Below are 24,398 nucleotides of genomic sequence, written 5' to 3'. Positions count from 1 at the left end.
CTGATCTGGGTGGTTAGCCAATATCTGGGGACTTGTGGGTTGTTTCTATTAGGAGCAATCAATGATGGAATCAGGCATTTCTTTGATGCAACCCTATTTATCTACAAAGAGTATGCAAAGTCCTGTCTCCCTGAACACAGCAGGAATCAAACAATTGGAGAGCGCTTCTTTGCTCATGGTTCCAAGCCCCTTTCCAGCTAGCACTCTGCCCAAGAGCTTTCTCTGAAGGTCATGCTACAAATGCTTCTCTGGCTGTCTCCGGTACTTCCCTGCTGCCTTCTCTGTGTGCCTCTCTGGTGTTTCTGACTGCTTCCCTCCACATGCGTGCATGGCTCCATCACAGCAATACTCACCCCCCTGCATATGCTCAGCTCCTTGCATATGGACTGTGTTTTGGGTGGTGGCTCCTATTGTTTCAGCCATCTTATTTCATAAAGGACTTAATTGTTTCTTACATTTAGCCTGAATGAAGGGCAGCTTTTACCCCCACCCGCTTCAAGCGCCCACCCAGCCCCCAGCACAGCATTGGGCACTGTGGGATGGAAAAGCCCATCAGCACTCCCACATCAAGAGGCTATCACATGTATGCCTTGGAAAGTGCTTTCTGGGTGGGTAAAGCAATGATTTTCGTGTTTGTCTTTATGTGAGGTGGTCGAGGAGCACTGTTAGGGGGCTTATTCCTTCACCCTCTCACTTCCCTGGTCCTTCTCGCATGAACAGAGAGCAACAATACCCGAAGTCCGAAGGTGCAAACAATTCGATGTTTATTGGGGTGAACTTCCAGCAAGCATGATTCCAGTTTCCTTCCTCAGTGTCCCCCTTCCCAGCTCTGACACCACAGGGCCTTGCCTGTGTCCCTGTTCCCATTCCCTGTTCCCATTTCCCCCCCTTAGCGAAACATGATTCCAATTCCCCCACCCCCATTCCCTGTTCCCATTCCCCCCTTAACAAAACATGATTCCAATTCCCCCCCATTCCCCGTTCCCATTCCCCCCTTACTTCCTGATTGACTGCAGACTATATAGTAAAACTTGAGTTCTGCTTAGCTATATCTTAACCAATCAATTTACTGAAATTTAACTAACCAATCCTAACATACTGTAACATGGTTATTTAACCAATTATATCCCACCACCTTAATTGGATTACACCCAACAAAATGAATTGTACAGCAGACAGAAACAATCCCAGAACCAGACAGAGATTATACAGACAAACAATAGGGAAGTGGAGACTACAGTGATAGAACAATACAGAAATGAGGATTTCGCATCCCAGCTATTGATAAGTGAGTTCTTGCCAGACAGGATGCTGCTGTCAAACTAAGTTTCCTTTTACATCTTCTAGGCTCTTCCCTTTCTCTGGAGGTGATAGGAATATCAGGACAGGGTTGTATTCCTAACAGCCCCAGATTGCCTTATTTCCATGGGACTAGTTTGGAATGTGAGGATGTGACCATACACGTCCCAGTTTATGGCTGCTTCTGCTGCTTAGCCAAAGAACTGGGCCTCAGACTGTTACAGCGAGAGAAGGCCCTTACACAGACAGACAGTGATTTTTATTCTTTCTTTTATACCTCTATAACTAGCTTAGTGATAAGAATACACCTACATTCTTAAAGTCTAGGCCTTTGCAGACAGGCCTGAATATCTCTATCCTAACCATCACCATTGCTTGTCTCACCTGATATGGGTGGGTCAGGAGTGGTCCTCCCAGCAGTTATAAGGGAGTGAAGACAGGGTGTACAGTGGCCCCCTCTCCTCTTCTGTGCTCCCTGCAGTGCTAATGTGGAGGCTCAACCCCATCCCCTCCTGCCTCCCTGACACCTCCCTCCCTGAGCCAAACCTGTCCCTGGCTGCCTGCCAGTCGGGAGGCCCCTCTGCACGCGGAGCCCAGCTCTGTTGTCTTTGTAAATAGAACGAGGGGCCAGCGGAGGGATTTCTCTGGTTTCGTTGCAAAGTTCCCAGGCAGTTTTCCTCTCCACGCTCCAATGGCCCCTCCAGCAGGCTCGGCCTCTTCCCTTCCTTTTGGCTTCTTCATGGGACTGGGATGCGCACACAGGGCTTCCTGGTGTGGGCTGGGCAATGCCTCACTTGTTTCAGGTGGGAGTGTGGCTTGCTGACGAGAGCTGGGGACTGGAAGCCAGGATGCCCGGGTTCCAAACTCAGCTCTGCCCTGATTTCCTGAGTAGTGCTGACCAAGTAATTTCCCGTGCCTCAGTTTCCCCATCTGTAAATAGGTGATGATTCTCTTTGTGCTGCAGAGGTCCGAGTGCCTGATTCTGCTGTCATGCGCACCCTACGCTGCTGGAACTCCCCAATCCTCATCGGGGTGAGATCATCGCAGGCTCCTTACTCTGGTGCACTACTCCAGTTGCCAGGAAAGGTTGAGAACCACTGATCCAAATGAGCTTCCTTAACTGCTTCCTGTCTTACCAGCCGAGTTCTGAGAATGGTTCTGCCTGGCCCAGAGACTCGCCAAGAGCTGCCACAGCACTAATGGAGCTGGCGGGGGCGGTGGTGGTGGGGGCTTTTATTAGAATTTGTGGCCCAATACATCTGGGGGTGCATCAGAGGAGATGAGTGTGGAAGTCCCTCAGCCACTCCCAGTCACCAGTGTCTAACCGGCCTGATGGCACTTGGCATGAAACTTCTTGCCCGACACTACCCCTAGGCTGCATAGCTTAGCTGGTATCCATAGTGCCCTCCCGTTCCTTGAATGCTCTAGAGAACCAGGAGGAACATGGATTTTAAAGCATCTGAAGGAGCTGAAGTTCAAAGCCTGTTTTCTCCGCTCAAATTCTGGTCTGTGGTTATGCAACATTTCCCAGCGAGTAGCTTTCCTGCAGGGTGCTGTGTCCGTCCAGCACCAGCCCGGGGCGAACGTTTCCCTTCAGAGCAGAGCATTTGGGCACAGATGAAGAGGAAAGTGCAGAAAGCTCCACACAGAGAGGGTAGAAGAGACGACGAGTGTTCAATAAATGCTCCCGCCCCAGAAAAGTGGAACTAATGGCGTTTGCGACGTAAAGCAGGTGCTCTGCCCGCGAGGAGCACACGACAGCACTCCAGGATTAGCTACAGCTGCCAGGGAGAAAAATAACTGGAGCGGAGACTGGAGGTAATTCCTCCCTCGTTACTACGGACATCTGGGACAGGCACAACAGTTCAGTTAAAGTGCAGGGTCAGCGTGGGTCCGGGGGCCAGGCCCGCCTGGGTCTGAATCCCAGCTCCGATACTCACTGGCTGCAAGGCCTGGGGAAAGTGACTTCCCATCGACATGTCTCCGTTACTGCTACCTGGGAGTGCTTTGAGGATCGGCTAACGATGGTCAAGTGCTTTGGAAATGGGATGTTCTCTGTCAGTGCGAAGGGCCAGGCACTGGGAGGCGTGCAGCTCTCCTGACTTCAGTGGGGAGCTGGTAACCAGCCAACCCCTCCGAAAATCAGGGGCTGAGTGCAGTTGTCATGCACATCAGACTTAACCCTTCATGTGCTAGCTAGTCAGAGTTGGAACACACGCAAACACTGGCTACTTTGAAAGGTTTGGCAGGGGGCTGTAGTGTGTGAATTGGGGAGGGGTGAATTGGCAGCTTCGGATGAGGGGTGGGGCTCTTGTCCGGAGTGCTGCCATCCTATACATCTCCCCGCCCCCCAAATCCTGCATTCTGTGCTGGTCCCCCTTTCTCAAACAAGATAGCGCAGCGATAGGAAGGGGATAGAGACGAAACGGAGGCCAGGAGAGATTGAAAAGACTGGGACAGTTCAGTGTAGAGAGGAGGAGACAAAGAAAGGACTGGATAGACAGGTAAATCAGGGCTCTCCTTATCACCGCCTACACTGCAAGAACAAAGGGCCATTCAGTAACTGGAAAGGCAGCCCATTTAAAACTCATCAAAGGAAGTAATTGGTGCATAATTCACCTGTAGAACTCTCAGCCACAGGATAGCACTAGGGCCAGGAATCGCTGAATTACTGAAACAAACGATGGGAGGAGGGGAAATCCGGGTCTGCCGATGTGCAGTCTGCATTCCTGCTTCCTGCAGTGCTACCCTTCAGGGCTGTGTGTCTAGCCGAGCTGGTGGGCTGGGATAAAGGGGCCCTGCTGTCACTGTTATCACGGACTAGAGAGGGACAGGCTGTCTTCATGCTGTACCGGGCGCTGCTGGGAGCTGTAGTTTTCTCTCCCCTCCCCCGTTGTGTCCTGTGAAGCAGGCTAGGCAGCACTCACGTGTGGTAGCATCCTCTCGCCAGCATGGACTACAAGTCCCAGGAGTGCTGAGCGGGCTGGTCTTGGGGAAGTTTGCAATAACAGGAGCGCTGTGAATTCAATACAGAGCCTGGGCTTAGCTGAACTCTTTCCCTAAGATGGCTGGAGAGAGGTGGGATGACCGCGTCGGTCAAGTCTCTCTCTGAGCAGCTTCCCAGCCTTTGGGTTGTGCCTCTCTTCTGTCCCCAGCCCCCGCTTATTAGCTCTCCTTGTTGTCAGTGCAGGGATCTGCAGCAGCCGCTCGAAGAAGCTGGGAGAGGGGACGATTCGACTTACCAATCCCAGTAAAAGGTGAAGGGACAGGATCTCGTCCTCACATCCTCCACACGGGAGCCACGGCATCTTCCACCGAGGCGTCTCCGATGGGAAAGTGCCTGCAGGGGGTGCTGCCCAGGTAGGCCGCAGCTGGGGGACTGCAGGGTGCCAGAGGCTTGCCTGACTGCTTGCTGTCTTGGGCACGCACATTGCGGACAGGAAGGGGTTAATTCTGCTTTCTATTTCCTCCCATCACAGAAGAGAGGAAGGTGGTGCTGTGGTGGGTGGGGGCAGCCTTTGATCCCTTGTTTCTCTGTGAGGGTTTTGTGGTGGGGTTTGGACACTTGCTGGAGGAGTTGGAGACCTAACAATGCGTCACCCCATTTCTTGTTACTTTGTGCCTTCATGCACACTCCTGGCTGAGTGCCCTGCCCCTTGGGGACAGTAACCGGGCTGCTGTAATAGCCTGATGAACTGTTCAGCAGGCTGAGCCTGCGCAGTGTCCACACCTTGTCTGTATGCCTGGCCTGCCTGGCACACGTCTGGGGTCCCAACCCCGTCTGGTACCCCCTCCTGGAGGTGTGGAACCCTGCGCTCCGGTTGCCCTAGGCCCCAAGACCAGCGCTGATTCCCCAAGTCTTCCCAGCATTGAAGCTCTGCCCGCCCGGGCACTCTGGTTTACAGGTTAACCCTACAGGGACTTTGTTACAGTTAAAGCAAGTAACACAGACATTGCAAAGGTATTTCTGAACTCCACACACCTCACTCATACCCAGAGCACAAGGGATATACAGCTATGGAGAAGTAACAAACAGCTGCATGCAAGACCCTGCCTCAGTTTCCTCACCTCTCCTGAGAGCCCTTTGGGTCTTAGTCACTGTACTTCCGGGCGTCCAGGATCCTTCTGGACCTCCTCTCCTCCTGCCCAGCTTTCTCTTTGGTTCTGGGCTCCATTAGCTAGAGATATTACCTACAGTAAGAAATACAGCTTGACTGTTTTCCTGGGAGGGAGGATGTGGTGTGTCCCAGATTCACTGATGGGGAAACTGAGGCACAGCAGAGAAAGTGACTTGCTCAAGGTCACATAGTGAATCAGTGGCAGAGCTGGGCGTAGAACTCCCAGTCCCCTGCTCCAGCCACTCCCATATGTGAGATGCTGCCTGCCAGCAGTTTGTTCACAGGCGTGTCCCCTGTCCATTCCTACCCCAGCTATCCCAAGCTCCTTCCTCCAGACAGAACCTTCTGCTCTCTGACATGACATCTGCGGCACGGTGAGGTAGGCAGGAGCCGTGGGACCACCAGCCACCCATATTGTACTCAGCCATGTCGCCCGGGACAAGTGCCTGGCACACACAGCCTGTTCTCCCATTTCGGCCAGCACACAATGGCCTTGCCCAGTAGACCGGGGTGGGTGACTGCTGTGCTGCTGAAGCAGGCAGTGCTGAGTGGGGGCTTCTTGTTGCAGGTGCCGGTGACGTCTGAGGACGGCAGGGTCTGTATCTCCCCGGAGGAGTGGGCGGCGTTAGCGGAATGGCAGAGGGAGCTGTACTGGGCCGTGAGGAGGGAGAACTACAAGCTGGTCACCTCGCTGGGTGAGGACTGTCTGGTGCACAGGTTAGAGGTGAGATGCCAGGCAGTAAAAGGGCTGGAGAGTGCTGATCGGGGGACAGTGCTGGGCGGGGCTCAGCTGTCACTGATTGAAGAGCCGTTATCTTCTCCTCCTTCAAATCCCTTTGCAAGAGGCTGCTCCCTGAAAGCAGAGCTGGTACTGCGGTGCATGAGACAAAGCTCTTCCCTCCAGCCCCAGACGAGTGTCACTAAACTCACTGCCCACTGCTGCCTGCCTCACTCTCTCTCACCAGCCTGCGCTCCCCCAGCGGGATCTGGGAGCCAGGAGCTGAGGGAAACTGTCCTGGGGCTGCCAGGAGCCAGGCTCTCTACTTCCTCACGGCTCCATTTTGCAGCCCTCCCTGGCAGGGCAGAGGGGTGCTCCCTGGCGGCAGTGGGTGGCTCTGGGTGTGGCCGTGAGGGGTGCTGGAGAGGCTCACCCTCTTTGCGATGTACGTGGCTGGTTGGTGGGGCAGCAGGGAGTGCTCTGTCTCCCTCTTCATTCTGTCCGTCCCCTCCTCAGGCGGAAGCAGCTCCACGCGGAAGAGCGATCAGTCTGGACCCCTGGTGGAGCGCAGGTTCAGGTGTTGCCTGTTGCAGGCTCTGAGAGCCCCATCCCCCACACAAGGCAGTGAGGCTGGCCTGGTGGCTGGGTGTAGCCATGTCCGAAGAATTGCACCCATCAAAGGAGGGGGCAGGATGGCACAGCGAACTGGAGCTGGGCTGTGGAACCTTTTCTCGTGGCATCACCAGTTCAAATCCAGGTCAGTGCTGCTCCAAAGTCATTGTCATCTAAGCCTCTTTGGAGACCCTCATGAAATTATTTGGAGGGCCTCGGTCCACTTCTTAGGCCACCTCCTAAAATCCACCCCCAGCCTGGCCCTGTCGCTGTCCATCTTGCATGAGACACTGGCGATTGAGTGGGCAGCGGAGACTTATTCCTCCCCAGGCACTAGAGGGGCTGGGTATGATTGTGCCGTTTTCCATTCTCCGCTCTCTGACCGTAGCCGTGCTCTGAGCAGCCGCGTCCCTCCACCCAGCGCCAGCTAGCAATGCAGCGGGGACCGAGCCCCGGCTCCCATTGACTTCAGTGCAGGCAGCAGTGGTCGAGCACCTGCTAACAGGAATATTTTCCCCCCCGAACCAGGCCACCCGGCTCTCAAACCTGATCTCTTGTTCCGGATTGAACGAGGGGAACAACCAGGTGTGGGGGTTCAGCTGATCTCTGGTGGCTTAGAGCGTCCACCAGATCCCTGCGCAGGTGAGTGCTCAACACAACAGCTGGTTAGCAGCACACGAGGTCGAGAGAAGCAGATGAAACCGCCATTGGCTTAATCCTTCCATGTCTTTACTCACTTAGATCAGATGAAATAGAATTTGCTAGAGTTTCAGGGGACGTGTCAGTCGTGGATTTGCACCAGTCCTAAATGACATCTGGCTGTGGCCCCTCCCCTTTGATTGAGCGGTTCAGGGAGGATTAGTGGACAAGGCAAAGGATAAGTCTAGGCTCCCGAGTTCTAATCCCAGCTCTGTCACTCTGATCCACTGTGCAAATTTGCAAATTTGCACTTAACCTTCCTGGGCCTCAGTTTCTCCATCAGTAGAGTGTGGCTAGTGATCCAGACTTTCCTCCCAGGAGACAGGCTGGAGATGGGATTCATTAACACGCGTTACGGGCTTTGAGATTCTGGGTTGAAAGGCACCAACAAAGTATTTTTATGAACATTTGGGAGATAGGTTGAAAGCTCACTGTTTTCCTGGCCGGATCTGCTCTCCTCTGTCTGCCAGTCGCCCCCAGGACAGTGGTGAGGACAAGGAGGGCTAGCCAGGGGTGTGCTGCTTGTAGTGTCCGGTATCTTTAATTCCACATTAGGCAGCAGAGGCTTGGAAAAAAGACAAAGGTTCCCCTGGGACTTGGGTTAATTATTTGATTTGTGAAGTAGCAGATGCATGGTCTCCAGCACGGTGGTGTTGGCACTGGATGCGCCGCACCATACCTGATGACATCCTCTATCCCCTCAACCAGGCTACGGATTTTTCAAGCCCGATGGTTTCTTCCGGATTGAGCAATGGGAGGAGCGATACATCGAGGCTCAGCAGAAAGTGGAGGAGAGCAAGATCCTGGGAAGTGCCTGCGTAGGTGAGTGAGAGCAACGACTGGCTCTGCTCTGGGCTCCCCTTCCAGCGAGGCTGAGATCAGCACAGGGGCGGTTTGCTGGACCTGTTGTCTCAAGGGGCTGCAGTTCCATAGCAAAGATGAGGCCAGCTGCAGTCTGCTCTGCCTTGTGCCAGTTGGCTGCGGCCTCTGCTGTTCTTGCAGGCTGCCAGTGCAGCCCTCAGCTGGGTACAGTCTGGGCCCAGCCTTAGCAGCTGCTCGTTTCTGTAGAGTTTTACAAACGGCAAGGAAGGCCCAGGAGTTCATGCCGTCACTCTCTCTTTGTAATCCAGCAGAGCACGGGGGTGTGAACGCAGTCGAGCAAGAAGAGAACGCGGAGAGCTTTGCTGCAGACTTAGAGCTGTCCCCCGTGGTCTGTGACAGTTCCGACGGCTCGTTTCACAGTCGGCAGCTGGGATCCAAGAGGCAGCAGAGAAACCAGACAAGGATCAAGATGGAAGAATCAGCCGGCTTCAGCAAGTGTTCAGACGCCGTCGTACGTCAGCTAGGGGCTGGGCCTTTCCAGTGTGCCGAGTGCGGGAAACGCTTCCGCCAGAAGCAGAGCCTCATCACGCACGAGAGGATCCACACGGGAGAGAAGCCCTACAGGTGTCCAGACTGCGGGAAGAGCTTCAGCCAGAAGCCCAACCTCCTGACTCACCGGCGGATCCACACCGGGGAGCGCCCCTTCTCCTGCCCGCAGTGTGGGAAGAGCTTCAGCCAGAAGGCCAATCTCATTGCCCACCAGAGAACCCACGTGGGGGAGAAGCCGCCGCAGTGGGGCGGGCTTGGGGGGAAGCCAAAGTCCCCAGCACAGCAGGGAGACCAGGAGGAAAAGCGGCCGTTCGTATGCCCCGAGTGCGGGAAGAGCTTCACGCAGAAACCCAACTTGGTGACTCACTACCGGACCCACACGGGCGAGCGGCCCTTCAGCTGTGCCCAGTGCGGGAAGAGCTTCAACCAGAAGACCAACCTGGTGACTCACTACCGGACCCACACCGGGGAGCGGCCCTACGCCTGCCCCCAGTGCGGGAAGCGCTTCACCCAGAAGACCAACCTGGTGACTCACCAGAGCACCCACACGGATGCGCGCCCCTATCCGTGCGGGGAGTGCCAGAAGTGCTTCAAGGACAAGGTGTCCCTGAAAGCACACCAGAGAACCCACAGCCTGAGCCAGCCCAGACCCTGTGGGACTGCAGAGCCAATCCCACTCCACAGTCCCCCCGCCGTGCCGCTGCAGCCCACAGGTGCTGAGCAGGAGAGCCAGCGCGACCCCACTCAGCCAGTGCCGGCCCAGAAGATCCCCGGAAGCCAGGCACTGTGCACGTGCACTGACTGTGGTAGCAGCTTCCCCCAGAAACCGCATATCCCACTGCCCCAGCAAACCCCCTCAGCAGAGCAGCCCTTCCTGTGCGTGCAGTGTGGGGAAAGCTGCCCACAGGCGGCTCTTCTGAAGCACCAGCCCGGCCAGGCCAGGGAGAGGCCCTGCGAGAGCGCCCAGTATGGGAGAGGCCTCAGCCTGAACCAACATCTCCTCAGACACCTGGAACCCTGCCTGGGCCCTGGCGACGCGGCGCACGCGGCCCCCGGGGCAGAGCGGCCCTTCATCTGTAACCAGTGCGGGAGCAGCTTTAGCTTTTGGCCGGCTCTCGTTGCCCATCAGGGCAGCCACGCAGGATGGCAGCCGTATCAGCTTCCGGAACGCGGGAAAGGCCTCAGGCCCCGGCTGTCCCTGCCAGCCCAGCAGGATGCGCAGGTGGGGGAGACAGCCTGGACGTGCCCCGAGTGCAGGCGGAGCTTCAGCCAGCACAGCCAGCTGGCAAAGCACCGGGAAAGCCACTGGGGCGACAGGCCCCATCGGTGTGATGTGTGCGGGAAGAGCTTCGGCTTGAAAGCCAACCTGATGACGCACCAGCGGCTCCACACGGGCGAGCGGCCCTTCGCCTGCAGCCAGTGCGGGCGGCGCTTCAACCAGAAGGGGAACTTGGTGACTCACTACCGGATCCACACGGGCGAGCGGCCTTTCGCCTGCCCCCAGTGCGGCAAGAGCTTCAGCCAGAAACCCAACCTCCTGGCCCACCAGAGAACCCATGTGGGGCGGCGGCCCTTCGCCTGTGCCCAGTGCCCCAAGCGCTTCAAGGGCAAGATGTCCCTGAAGATCCACCAGCGTGTCCACGTCGGGGAGAGACCTCCCGCAAGGCCACCGAGCGTGGATCTGATGGAGGCCCACGCCGGGAAGAGGTGCTGTTCCCACTCCCCATGCGGGAAGCCCTTCAAGGAGCACGTCGCCCTGGAGCTCCCCCAGCGAGTGCCCGGTGGGGAGCGGCCGTACGCCTGCCCGGAGTGTGGGAAATGCTTCCGGCAGAAGGTCACGCTGGTCACGCACCTCCGGACCCACACCGGGGAGCGGCCGTTCCAGTGCACCCAGTGCGGGAGGAGCTTCAGCCAGAAGCCCAACCTCCTCACGCACCAGCGGACTCACACCGGCGAGCGGCCCTTCGCCTGCACCGTGTGCGGGAAGGGCTTCAGCTGGAAGCCCAACCTGGTGACCCATTACCGCACCCACACCGGGGAGCGGCCCTACAGCTGTGGCGACTGCGGGAAGACCTTCAGCCAGAAGCCCAATCTCCTCACTCACCGCAGAACCCACTCCCAGCAGAGACCATACGCTTCCCCCAGCACCACGCAAGCTTCCCCCACGGGGACACCTTCACCCTGCGCCGCGGTGGGGACTGGCCCCACATGTGCTTGGCCTGCAGAGGGCGCCTCAGCCACCACGTCCCCCACGGCAGGGAGCTCCTGAAGCCAAGCAAGCAGAGATGTGGTGTCAATGCAGCGGGGGTGGCAGGAGCTTCGAAGATCAGAGAGCTCTGCGGGTGCACCAGAGAGCACCCGTCCCCCTGTGCGAGCCGGAGTGAGTAGAGTGTGCGCCTGATCGGCGAGCTGTACGGTGACTGGGATCTGGGAACGGGGGGCTAACCCGTGCTGCTGCCGCACCCCCAACACCAGACACGGACTGGGGAACGGTACAGCCAGAAGCCAGATCTGACTTCATTCTGCACACACCGAACTTCAGAGAGGACACAGCTGCTGACAGCGGGCAAGCTGGCAGATTGATCAGCACACGTTGCTGCAGGGTGCGAAGAGACGCCGAGTACTGCTGTGAGCAGAGCGAGGGGAGGGTGCAGCAAGGTGGCAGGCCTGGGACGCTGCGGCGAGTGTCCCGGGAAACCAAACCCTGAAAGAGACTCCCTGGGCGGGAACGGCCCGTGGAGCTCTCCCCTCTCGCCTCCCTGGAGCTAAACGTGGGGTGGGGGTGGCTCTTGGAAGCTACGATCCAAGCTAGCCTGGGTGTACGTTGTACCGAGGGTATTGCTGGGTTCTGGATCCCCCCCAGAGCCAGCTGCAGGGCAGTGACAGGCCGCCTGGGGCTGCGAGCTCCAGCCCCTGTAGACACAGTAACAGCGTCCGTCCCGTCCCGTCCCCCAGAGTGTCTGCACTTCCCGGGGGGGGGGGGGGGGAGGGGCAGGAGGCCCAGCCCCCAGCCCCAGAGAAGGTTGCAGTCGGTCTGAAAGCAGTGGGGTTCCCACGAGGACGAGATGCCCTTGCTGGGGAGAGGGAAGGAGAAGCTGGGTGCTGATGCCCTGGTGGAGGAGGACTGCATGCTAGGGCAGTGCTCAGCTCGATGGCAGGGGGGGGGACACGGGGAGCCCTGGTACCGGCTTAGCTGAGCCACCAGCCTCGGCCAGGTGTGTAATTAGCTCCACGGCGGCGAACAGAGCCATGTTCCAGCATGATACTCCCAGCAACGCTCTGCCCGTCGTCCCAGCAGTAACGTGGCGACATCATGAGTCGTATGTCCCAGATGGGAAGAAAAGAAATACTAATGGTGGGAGGGGTGGGGTGGGGCACACAGAGCCCGTGGCTGGGGGGACAGTGGCATGGGAGGGGGACATGGGGCACACACAGAGCCCCTGGCAGATTGTGGAGGGCAGAATGGGGGGCACACAGCCTCTAGCATGAGGCTGTGGGTTGTAGCAGGGAGCCCCTGTACTAGAGGGGGAAGGGAGGGTGGCACCCGGGGAGCATGTGGGGAACAGAGGGATGAAGGGACCCTGGTGTGTGCACTGAGCTTGGCCTGCAGCAGTGACAGTGCGTGTGGTGACCCTCTCGTAAGTTCTCTTCCTTACCTGGAAACGCAGCCAGCAGTCCCCCAGGTTGTTACAGCTAAGGGGGTATCACCTGGGTAGGTCGGTCACTCAGCAATGGGCCGGGCTCCGACAGCTGCCCCCGAAGCTGTCCCCAGGGCTGTGCATTCCCAGGCAGCATCTGCCGCTCAGGCCTCCCCAGGATCCCTTGTGCTGGCGGCGAAGGCACCGCCTGTGCGTGGATTGCTGCTGCAGGGTATTGTGGGGACTGAAGCTGCCTGCTGTAGATGAGTGAGCAGAGGTGGGGAGGGGACAGCCTGGCCTGTGGGCGTGGCTGGGTGAACTGGATCAACTGATGAGAAAGAAGAAGCCAGGGCTGGTTGGGGTAGGGGGGACCAAATCCCATCTTCACTTAGTGACAGTGAGGTGGGGCCTGCGCTGCGCCATCTCTGCCCGGGCACCAGCCCCTGCCGTCACAAGCACCGGCTGCAGGAGCTTGGGACAGGCGGAGGGAAAGGAGCCCTTTGTGTGACCGTCTCAGAGCGGTTCCCACCAGCCATTGCCACACTTAGTCCTGTTGGGCAGTCCCCGCACGCGGGCAGGACGGGCCACTGGCCCTGGCCTCCGCTGAGCCCCAGAGCTGATCTGCTGGGGCAGGGCTGGGAGATGGGCGTGTGCACATGCGAAGCTTGCAGGGCCCTGCCATACCTGCTGACTGGTTCACCGGGACGGTGGGCTGCAGGGCCGCTAGGCCAGCGCCTTTCTCCCGCACTGACCTTACATAGCTCCCAGGAGCGCCGGGGGGAGCTGGCTACGGAACCCACTGGGGCTTTTTGCACCTTGTGTTTCGCTACCTGACCGCGCTCTGTCTCGGTGCTGACGTCTCCTGAAGCTTTGGGCCCCTCCCAGCAGCAGCGGCTGGCTAGGGTGAGAACAAACTAGTGTGTTGCTTCCTTTCGTTCTTATCTAGCCTCCGTAAGTCCCCCCGGCATGCCAGCCAGGCACCGCTGTGCAGCAGGGTTCATGGAGCGCGGTGCTCTGGAGGGGACCCTGCCTCGGGCGGCGGGGAGTGAAAGGCTGTACACTCCACAAACGGGACTGGGCTGCTTCCACCCTAAAGTACAGAGAGCCATGCGCACCCCGTTCCTGCAGCCATCTCCCTGCTTCCCTCTCGCTCGTGGGCACGGAGCCGCTTCGTTCCCAGCCACTGAGCCACACTGGTGAGGACGCGTCCTGCTCTGGATGTTGGTTAGCGCTGGGCGTGACATGGACTTGTGCCTTCAGAGGAAGTTCTTCGGGGCGGGCACTCTTGGTGCTGCGCTAATACCCACGATAACTGCGCGTGTTTGCACTTGCCGTGGGCACTCACTAGGTTACAGCTGTAGGAATGGGCGTTTCAGCCCCCTGTGGTTGGTAATCTAGGTCTGCCCTGTCCCATGACAAGCCCTGATGTGCTGCCATTGTCTGCCACTGGGCCAGGCGTGCGTTTCCAATTGCCATGGAGCTCAGGGACTGGAGGTGGCATGTCAGTTCCTTGGGGGTCAGCACCCTGAGGTAGGCAGGCAGAGCCTGGAGGACTGGTAAGGACTGTGCGTTCTGGCTTAGAACACACCTGGCTAGGCAGCCAGTGGGATGGGACTGGCAGGGACGGGAGGCTGCTGGATAGTGCGGGGAGGCACAGTTGTTTAGCCTGGTTGGGGACCATTTCTCTAGCATGAAGTCAAACCTGCCGTGTACCCACAGCCTTCTCATCACCATCTCCTCATGCTGCTGCTGTGTATTCATGGCATGTTCCTGGTGGGAATCGCCCATGTCACCATCCTTGTTAACCCAGCCCCGCCCTCACGCTGTCTTTCAGAGCCTGGGGAGTCTATTTCCCCCCGATACGTTCATTTAAAATAAAAGCTTTGGGGCAGCAGGTGAGTTCTGTGTTTGTGGAAATGTCTGTCTGGTTTCGTGGCCTGCTGGGGAGCAAGGCACAACCGCAGAGGGGAACCGGATCAGGGGATTGGGTTCCAGCCTCTTTCGCTTCTAGGCTGAATTCAGGCCAGGCCAGCAGTAACTGCAAACCTTTGCTCTTGGGTGGCTGGTCAGAGAGAGAGGCGGGTGTCCATAGAGCTCCTAGCTCTCCTCGGTGCTCAGTGTAACTTCTGTGTATTGGCGTCTCTGTGTCTGTCCGAGCAGTGGGGCAGGGAGGTTGGAGCTCCTGGACATCGTGCAGCGTTAGGCCCATTGACCTGTTCCTCAGCCACAAAATGTAGGGACAAACATCCGCCCTCCTCGTGCAATGTCCATGTGATACCAGGACCCTGAGCTAGCCTAGGGCAAGTCAAGCCCTGCGGTTGGCTGGAGGACCACTGCTGGCCGGCTGAGCGCTGCTCCTAGGGCTGGGATGAATGTGTCCTAGGCAGCTTGGCAGAGACACTGGTTAAGTGATTGAAAGTGTGGCTGAGTCTGGTGCATGGCATGGCTGGGGAAGGGAAGGGAAGGGGGGAGCTGCAAACCGCCTGTGGATCAGCCTCTTGCACTGATGTAAAGTAGCCTAGATACCTCCTAAGATGCAGCAGGGTTAGTGCGCAGTGTGGTGCTGTGGGGGGTGCAGTGCGCAGTGTGGTGTGTGTGTGTGTGGGGGGGTGCGGTGCGCAGTGTGGTGCCAGGGGTGCAGTGCGCTTGCTCCAAAGCTGCTACGTCCCATGGTCTCAGATGACTCTCGTTTAGTTATTCTCTTCCCAGGTTTTACACCTGCATAAGCCCTGTGCTATTTGCTGGTCCTCGCTGGAAATTACAACTGCTCCCCACTTAGTGTTCTCTGGACACGTCCGCTCAGTGTGCAGCGGCCGTCAGAAAAGTGAACAGAATGTTAGGAGCCATTAGGAGAGGGATAGGTAACAAGACAGAACATATCATGTTGCCTCTATATAAACCCATGGTACGCCCACATCTTGAATACTGTGTGCAGATGTGGTCGCCCCATCTCAAAGAAAGATATATTGGAATTGGAAAAGGAACCGAGAAGAGCAACAAAAATGATCAGGGGTATGGAACAGGTTCTGTATGAGGAGAGATTGAAAAGCCTGGGACTGTTCAGTTTGGAAAAGAGACGCCTAAGGGGGGATATGATAGAAGTCTATAAAATCTTCACTGGTGTGGAGAAACACAACACAAGAACTAGGGGTCACCAAATGAAATTAATAGATAGATTTAAAACAAACAAAAGGAAGTATTTTTTCACACAATGCATAGTCAACCTGTGGAACTCCTTGCCAGAGGATGTTGTGAAGGCCAAGACCATAACAGGGTTAAAAAAAGAACTAGATAAATTCATGGAGGATAGGTCCATCAGTGGCTATTAGCCAGCATGGGCAGGGATGGTGCCAGAAGCTGGGAATGGGCGACAGGGAGGGTTGCCAACCTCCCGGTTTTGCCGGGAGTCTCCTGGAATTAGGCCTTATCTCCCAGAGGCTAATGACACCAAACTCAGAAATTTTAGGCCACTAAAAGTCCGGCAACACTGTGGGGCTAAGGCAGGCTCCCTGTCTGCTGTGGCCCTGTGCCACTCCCGGAAGTGGACGGCACATCTTTGTGGCCCCTGGGGGGGAGGGGGCAGGGGGTCTCCACACACAGCCAGTGCCCTGAGCGCTGACTGTGCAGCGCCCATTGGCCAGGAAGTGTGGCCAATGGAAGCTGCGGAGGCGGTGTTTACGGCGCAGGCAGTGTGCGGAGCTCCTGCCCCCAGGGGCTGTAGAGATGTGCCGGCCACTTCTGGGAGCGGCATGGGGCCAGGGCAGGCAGGGAGCCTGCCTTAGCCCCGCTGCGCCGCTGACCAGGAGCGGCCCCAGTGCCTCTCGGCCAGAACGGGCACCCTGAACCCCCTTCTGCACCCCAATCCCCTGCCCTAGCCCTGAGCAGGCTCTAGCACCCAAACTCCCAGAGCCTGCATCCCAACCCCCTGCTCCAGCCTGGGAGCCCCCTCCAGCACCCAAACTCCCTCCCACAACTTGCACCCTGCACCCCCTCCTGCCCCTGAACCCCCTGCAGCAGGCTCAGCCTGGAGCCCCCTCACACACTCCAAACCCCTCGGCCCCCGCCTAGAGACCGCAGCCCCGCCATACACCAACCCCCTGCCCCAGCTCGCTAAAAGTGAGTGTGTGTGTGGGGGGGGAGTGAGCGACAGAGGGAGGCGTGGACGGAGTGAGCAGGGCGGGGCCTCAGAGAAGGGGCAGGGCCTCAGAGAGGGGGCAGGGCAAGGGCATTTGGGTTTGTGTGATTACACAGTTGGCAACTCTAGCCACAGGGGATGGATCACTTGATGATTCCCCGTTCTGTTCACTCCCTCTGGGGCACCTGGCATTGGCCACTGTCGGTAGACAGGATCCTGGGCTGGATGGACCTTTGGTCTGACTCAGTTTGGCTGTTCTGATGTTCCTAGTAGCACCTACACACTTCATTCATGACAAGGAAGCTAATAAGAAGATCGCTAGCCCTGCTTCCCGAGATACCACAGGTAGTAGCTTTGCCCAGCCCAGCACATTGCCAGTTCTCATATCTTTGATTAGTCTTTCAGCCAGGTCCAGCCCACATGCCACGTAGGATTGCCAGGAGTTCGGTTTTCAACTGGAACCTCCGGCGAAAAGGGACCCTGGCGGCTCCGGTCAGTCCAGTCGGCGGCGCAGCAGGGCTAAGGCAGGCTCCCTACCTGCCCTGGCTCCACACGGCTCCTGGAAGCGGCTGGAATGTCCCTGCGGCTGCTAGGCTTGGGCGGCCAGGGAGGCTCCCTGTGCTGCCCCTGCCCTGAGCGCCGGCTCCACAGCTCCCATTGGCTACTTCCCCTGCAGCTCTCTTCTGCTGCCAGCTTCCTGGCTTTATACCAGCCCTGTCTGTTCCTTCTCAGTGGGGCTCCCTCATCAATCAGCCTATCAGGTTAATTGGCCTAATTCAGTGATACTCATACCTCAGTGGTTCAGGAGCCAAATTAGCCATCAGCATTACCCAGAGTCTCAGTCGTGAGAATTCATTGTTTCATTTACTATAGTGCTATATGGTCCTATTGAAACAGCATGACGGAAAGATTTAGTTTATATACATAGGCGCCAACTCCATAGGTGCTGCGGGGCTGGAGCACCCACAGGGAAAAATTAGTGGGTGCTCCACACCCACCGGCAGCCAAGCTCCCCCCACCCCCACCCCGTCCTCCTCTCCTGAGCGTGGCATCCCCGTTCCTCCCCCTCCCAGCACTTCCTGCCCGCCGCCTAACAGCTGTTTGGCAGCGCTTACGACTTTCCGGGAGGGAGGGGGAGAAGTGGGGACGCACTGCACTTGGGGGAGGAGTGGGGCAGGGACTTGGCGGAAAGGGGTGAAATTGGGGCAGGGCCAGGGGCAGGGTGGGGGGTCGGTGCCTATTTTTCTATATTTGTATTATTCCCACAGCAAAATGACTGACCAAGTATTATTTTATCAACACTTGGTTAATCACACAGTAGAAGTCTCTGGACTGGTTAATCATTCAGTCACACGGTGTTTTAATATCATGCGCTGCCACGAGCCGCAGGAGACACGTTAAAGAGCCACTTGCAGCTCAGGACCCTCAGTCTGAGCATCACTGGTCTAATTCAACCCGCTCTGCCTTGTGTGGGGCGGCCCCCGCATCCCACTTCCGGAAGCTGGTGGGAGCGAGACCTGGACAGCCTATAGCAGGCCTGAGAGAAAGCGAAGTACCTTCCCCGTCTTCTAAATGGCAAGTGGGAACCAAAATGACTGACACTGAAGTACACGAGAAAGCAAAATTGTCAAGTTTAATTATTATTTTCCACCACAGACGTCTCCGTTAGCTAGGACATCTGCCCGCATGGACGCTTTCCAAAGGATCTCCTGTAAGGAGACTGCCCATGGCCCAAGGCCACAGGGCCAGCCTCGCCTCAGGTTTAAGGATGTTTCCAAGCGGGACTGGAAAACGTTCAACATCAACACGGCAAGCTGGGAAGATGTGGCAAGACACAGGCTGTGCTGCACCCGTGAGCCAAAGGGGGCGTCTACACAGCAAGTTCCTGAGCCCAGAGTTCCTGCTACCATACTAAAAATCGCCCCGTAGCCTTGGGGCTTGGGCTGGAGCGCGGGCTCTGCACCCACCACACCTCCCTGGGGTTCAGAGCCCCAAGGCTACAGGGCATTTTTAGAGCCACAGGGCGAGCCCTGCAAGTCTCCGACTGCAGCCCAGGCTCTGACACCCCGCGGCAGGGGGTGCCGCTTGCTGTGGAGACGCACCCAAGGAGGCTGAAGAGAGAGGGAAGGAAACAGGCTGCAAGTGCTCTGGGTGTGTCAGCTTCATCTTCCGTCCCTGCGCTTTACTCCTGCATTACGGGCGCTGTCACGCGAGAGCTGTTGGCTGTGGTGAAGTTGGAGCCATGTTGGCCCCAGGATCTGCGAGGGGCCCGGTGGGGGAGGTCACGTCTTACTGCACCAACGCTCTCACCATCAGAAGTCGGCGCTCTAAACGACATGACCTCCCTCACCTTGTCGCTTGAGAACTGGACATTTTAGCTACTCGCGATGCTGCCGCACGACACACCGTCACCGAGCTGCAGATGTGCACGGTGCTGTACAATGGGTACAATGACTAGTGCCCCAGCCGCGTCTCAGCACCGGAGCTGGTATCCCGAGCCAACACCAGCAGGGCTGGGTGCTCTTCTCCAGGCCCAGCTGAGCCCTGTTTGCGCCTGGAGACGCTGGGGTTAATTCGATCACTTCCCAGTGCTGTGGCTGGCCAGGGAGCTGGGGAACCCCCTGGCTATTGGTCCCTGAGAACAGAGGTCCTTCCTCAGAGCTGTCAGCCGCCCCCTCGCCTCCCACCGGCCCCTGCAATAGGAGGGTTTGGCTCATCTGAGAAAAGGAGCCAATGGCAGCTGCCTTCCCTCTACCCTCAACTTTGCCTGCTTTTTATTTCCCCCCCAGAGCAAACCTTTGAATTGCTCTGGCCCTTTGGGTTGTCAGGGCCAGAGTCCAGGCCTAGCACAGGCAGGACTCAATTGTCAGCCAGGAAAACAGTTACTGAGCCCAGGCCCTGAGTGTTTTCCCCTTTAGCGTCAAAGTGCAAAAGTATTTTCTCTCTCTCTCTTTCTGGGATGCTCTTCGGAGCCCCTGTCTCCAGCAATGCGAGTGGGGGGGGGGGTGTCTATGTAGATATGAGGGGTGCATCTCTCGCTATAATCTCCTCCGCTCGACAGGATCCCTGCACCTGCTGCTGCATGAATTCTGCATTTCACAGGCAGGACCAGAGCTTTGCCCCCCTCGGTCAGGCTCCCCGGATGGCCTGGCTTGCGGAGCTGAGTGACTGATGCCCTTGTGGGGTTGCCAAACCTTCCCGCAAGCTCCCCTCCACTTGGAAACTTTTGTTGTAGTCGGTGCAAATAGGAGGCAGGGTCGGTCCCACTCCTCTGGGAAGGGGGCGGAGGCCAGGATGCCTCCTGATCAACCAGATTAAAATTGGGGCAGGAGAAGAGGAAACCAGCTGCCCGGCTCCCAGGCCAAAAGGGCAAGCGAAATGCTCAAGGGGCTCGCCCAGGTCGGGCCACGATGCCGGCTGCATTTGGGTGCGGGTGGCCAATACCCTGGTGTCTGTGCATCTCTGCGTGGACAATGGATTGAAGCATAAGTGGAGGGAAACAGGTGTGAACAATGGAGATTATTGAAACTTTACTTCCCTTGGTAACTGCTGGAGAGCAGAGGAACCCGCCCACGCTCTGGGGGTTGGAGTAGATCATCGGATCCGTCACCTGAGTTGAACAGTGAAATAGATGGTCGTTCTATAACACCGCAGCCCCTTTGCACAGGGTCCCGCCCGCTGCCTGTGATGAAAAGGAGCCTTTACAAACACAGGGTAAGAAAAGCAGCCAAGCAGGGGACACGTTTGCTTAGATACAGAATGTCAGGAAAGTGCCGTGGGCGGGAGACGGGTATTGCATTTGCTTTTCCTATTGGTGACCGGTCAGCTTAGGGGATTCCACCGGGAGCTGATTCCAGACATGGGGACTGTAATGCAGAGGGAGAATCCAGGAGAGGGAGAAAGGTTCGGGCTGGTGGGAGCCCCAGGTTTCATTGCAAAGGGGCACTGGCCTGAGGATTCAGGTGATGAGAATAAATATCAAGGAGGAGAAAAAGGTGGTCATCAGAGGTGACAGAAAACATAGGGGGGTTAAGTGAGAGAGCAAAAAAGAGCCGAAGCAGATGGACTCCAAAGATCAGGCAATGAAAATGGCTAGAGGGATTGGTATGATTAGACCTGTTTACAGAGGAGTCACATGAGAGGGAATGCAATGGAGATACGCAAAATAACAACTGGTCCACAGAAGGTGAATCCCATTCACACTTTTGTGTGACAGAAGAATGAGGGGACCCCCCCCCAATGAAACTGAAAGGGAATAAAAGGAAATTTTATACGGTGCATAATTAACCTGTGGAACTCACTGCCACATGATAAGCTAGAGGCAGAGAGGAAGCTTGGTCTTGTGGTGGGTGAAGGCACAGGACTGGGACTCAAAGGAGCTGGGTCATATTCCTAGCTCTGCCGTGCACTTCTTGTGTGAGTCTGGGGAAGTAATAGCATCTCTGTGCCTTAGTTCTCCATGGGTCAGATGGGGGTAACAATCCTGCCTTGCTTTTCAGGGGGGTTGGTTGTGAAGCCCAGACCCTGTAGCGACGGGGGCATACGGGTAACTAGACAGACTGAAGAAGGACTGGGGTGTCATTGGGGAAGAGCAAGAAGGACGTCACACTATCCCGCGTGGTACCTCAGGGCTCACCACTGCCAGGGGAAGAGGACCTGCAAAGGAAAACAAAATGGGGGTTGTGCCCCTTTTCCCTTCCGTGCGATGCCCAGAAGTACCTGCTGCAGGGTACATGTAAAAGCCAAGCTGCTGGCGGAGGAGTGGTCCTGCTTAGTTTGTCCACCCTGCAGCACTCGGTGGTGACTAGAGAACCTGTGAAGGTCTGATGTCCCGGGACTCCACAGAGAGACAGTTGAGGGCGGCTGGTGCTTCCTCAGACTTCGTTTTGTGTTTGTATTTTTGTTATCCCAGCTTGACTCCAAGGACTAACGAGCACCTCGGAGAATGGAGCTCCACGCGCGTCCCTGCGTCAGCCTGGGCGATGACACTACACCTCTGAGATCCCCAAGAAGTTCTCCAGCAAAACCAGGGAGGGCCACAGCTGACAGTCCTAAGGGGGGAAGAAAGAAGCCGAAATGCGGCCTTTTAAAAACCCAAACCTTTCAGGCCCTTTCTCCGCCACGCAGCCCTACACTGTTAAAACTACTTTGCAGTTCACCTTTCAGGGGCACCTCCGGCCAGGCAGGCACAGGACAGGCGGACGACAGTCGGGGGGGTAACGCTGGTCGCTGGGGTCGAGAGAGGCTGCAGACGGGCCCCCGGGAGCGTCCGGAGGAGCGGGAGGGATGTTGCCGAGGAGGTTATTAGGAGACAGAGGTTTAGGCAGGCCCTGAATCTGCTCCTGTTGCAGTTAAGGGGAAACCTCCCATTGGCAGCAGGCTCAGGACCCCGGTGTGGGTAAATAAGTGACAGGGGCCCCGGGATTTGTTGAGGGCATTTTGATTTCTAATCCTGTCCTCCGAAGTGCTTGTGACCCCTCCCTGCTTGGTGCCAGGCACAGATTTTATACGCATCCTCCCCACTCCATTATCCAAGTCATTCATAAAAATCTTGGGTAGTACCAGACCCAGGACACAACTAGATACGCTCTCCCAATTTGACAGCAAACCATTGATAGCTCCTCTTTGAGTCTGATCTTTCAACCAGTTGTGCACCCACCTTGCGGTGATTTCATCTAGACCACACTTCCCTGTGTTTTCTGAGCATTCAGAATTGGACACCCAGCTCCTCCACAAAGTGCCTTAGAGAATTCCCCACCAAGGCCATGGGAGAGTTGTGTTAGAACAGGGGCTAGAACTCAGGAATCCCTGTCTCCCATCCTGCTAGCCAATCCGGTGCCTCTGTCGCCACCGTCGCCCCCCAGGACCACAGTTTATGGGTGCTACAGGGCGAGTCATTTAGCAGAAAGCTCTCCAGGGCAGGGAACCTGCTTGGACTTTTGGCTGCTACTGTAATATAAATATTTAACAATAGATATAAGCTGCCTCTAAAATACTTCAACTCGACTTTAGTCTTAGAAACAGCACTTTGCAAACAATCCCTTTCCTGCATTTAACTGTCCAACTTGTAAACAGCCCAACGTACAGCACGTGCTCCTAGGATGCTGTCCCACACCAGCCGCTGGGCCAGAAGGGAGCCCTCGGGAGCGGGCAAAGCTCAATGGCCTATTCTACTGAGAGGTGCTGGGAGGGGCACATGGACCATTTGTTCTCTGTATCTCCGGAGCTGGGGATTTCACTTTGGCTCCATGGGGGACGGTTACTGACCTAACTCAGTGGGGGGTAATGACTGCAAATCACAGCAGAGAGATACCACCATTGCGTCGACCTAACTGACATGGGCACACGGCACTGCAGTTATTACATCGCCTGTGCGTGTGCACACGTTGCTCCTTGTGTCGGCGGTGCATGTCCCCACCGGGAGCGTTTGTATCAATTCTATTGTCAACGTGGAGCATTGTGGGTGGCTCCTGGAGGCCAGTAACAGTTGATGTGAGCAATGCCATGTCTACACGGACACTGTGTCGACCTAGTTATATCAAGCGTGTCTCTACGCCGCTCGGGGGAGCGGTGGGACTGAATCGCGTCTCTACGCCGCTCGGGGGGGCAGTGGGACTGAATCGCGTCTCTACGCCGCTCGGGGGGGCAGTGGGACTGAATCGCGTCTCTACGCTGCTCGGGGGAGCGGTGGGACTGAATCGCGTCTCTACGCCGCTCGGGGGGGCAGTGGGACTGAATCGGCGCAGAGAGGCACGTACATCGGCAGGAGCCAGATTTAAGTGAAGACACGACCACAGCTAGGTCAATGCAAGGTCAGAGCTGCTGGGATAATCATCATGAATTGCAAGGGGGGGGGGCAACTCTAAACTCCTGGTCTGGAGGGAGAGGGATGTGGGTCCTGGAGGGCTGAGACCTAAAGGAGACCCCATGGGGCAGAGGTGCAGTGAATTCTCGGTCTGTGACAGGCCGCACATCTGCACATGGTGCCATGGGCTGTCCCAGTGCAGCCCCCAGCCTGGCCCCCCAGCACCACAAATACGGCAGTGCTGGTGATACGCTGATGTAGGTGTGCTTGGTGCTGTACAAACCCATGCAGAGGCTTTGCACTCAAATCCGGTGTCACACCGAGGGATGAACCCTGGCGTTTCCATGGGCCATGCCACCTCCCCAAGGGAGCAGGGTGCCACCCCCACGCCAGCTCTTGCCCCGTGCAGGCAGGTCGTGCAGTATTTTGTCCCTTCTGCGTTGCTGGAGGTGAGGTGTGGCGGTGGGAGGGGCTGAGCTGGGGGGGTCATTTCAGAGCAGCGGGGGTGTGAGAGGGAGCGTAGCAGAGGCTGTGCGGGGGGTGGGGGTGTCGTTCCATTACTGCTCTCCACCCACTTGGGCAGACGCTGGGTCACTTGTGTTGGCTCCTTCTGGAACCGAACAGTTGCTGGCCTGGCCCCAGCAGGCTCACCCCAGTGCTGCTGCTTCTGGGGCCCTCTGTCCCCACTAGGGCAGCCTCTTCCCACCGTTTTAATGACCTTTTCCCTGCTGGCCAGGACCTCCAGCCTGGGAACCCAGCAGCCCAATAACGAGGATGGAGAGGAGGGAGGAGCTGGGCTCCCTGCATCAAAGGGACTCCACAGAGAAGGACATGCTGAAAAACGTCTGCACGGGTGAGTGAGAGCCACAGAGCCGCTGCTTGGACAAAGCAAAGCCAGCAACGCCGGGTTTGTCCGAGGCTAATTGTCACGGAGTGTGGGGGAGTCAGGGCCCTGCACCCCTCTTCCTGCGATTCACCGGGACTCTCAGCCAGCCAGTAACAC

General features: G+C 57.1%; 1 protein-coding gene across 1 annotated transcript; it reads left to right on the top strand.

Annotated features, from left to right (window-relative positions):
* The first annotated feature begins 5,904 nt into the window (after positions 1-5,904).
* On the top strand, positions 5,905-11,086 carry LOC135875105 (zinc finger protein 84-like). The gene is made up of 7 exons (XM_065400088.1): positions 5,905-6,112; positions 6,652-6,759; positions 7,276-7,389; positions 8,155-8,268; positions 8,577-9,040; positions 9,113-10,459; positions 10,589-11,086. The coding sequence occupies exons 1-7, from the start codon at positions 5,905-5,907 to the stop codon at positions 11,084-11,086; spliced, it is 2,853 nt and encodes a 950-aa protein (XP_065256160.1).
* Positions 11,087-24,398: the final 13,312 nt, after the last annotated feature.

This window comes from Emys orbicularis, chromosome 2 (assembly GCF_028017835.1).
Source record: "Emys orbicularis isolate rEmyOrb1 chromosome 2, rEmyOrb1.hap1, whole genome shotgun sequence".
NCBI lineage: Eukaryota > Metazoa > Chordata > Testudines > Emydidae > Emys > Emys orbicularis.
This window is presented reverse-complemented; position numbering and strand designations above follow the sequence as displayed.

What these genes read in the sequence shown, in the direction of transcription:
- LOC135875105 (XM_065400088.1), top strand. Translation starts at nt 5,905, where the DNA reads ATGGCCTTGCCCAGTAGACCGGGGTGGGTGACTGCTGTGCTGCTGAAG. An exon ending in CAAGCTGGTCACCTCGCTGG is followed by an intron (nt 6,113 to 6,651) that starts GTGAGGACTGTC and finishes TCCCCTCCTCAG; the next exon opens with GCGGAAGCAGCTCCACGCGG. An exon ending in CCTGGGAAGTGCCTGCGTAG is followed by an intron (nt 8,269 to 8,576) that starts GTGAGTGAGAGC and finishes TTTGTAATCCAG; the next exon opens with CAGAGCACGGGGGTGTGAAC.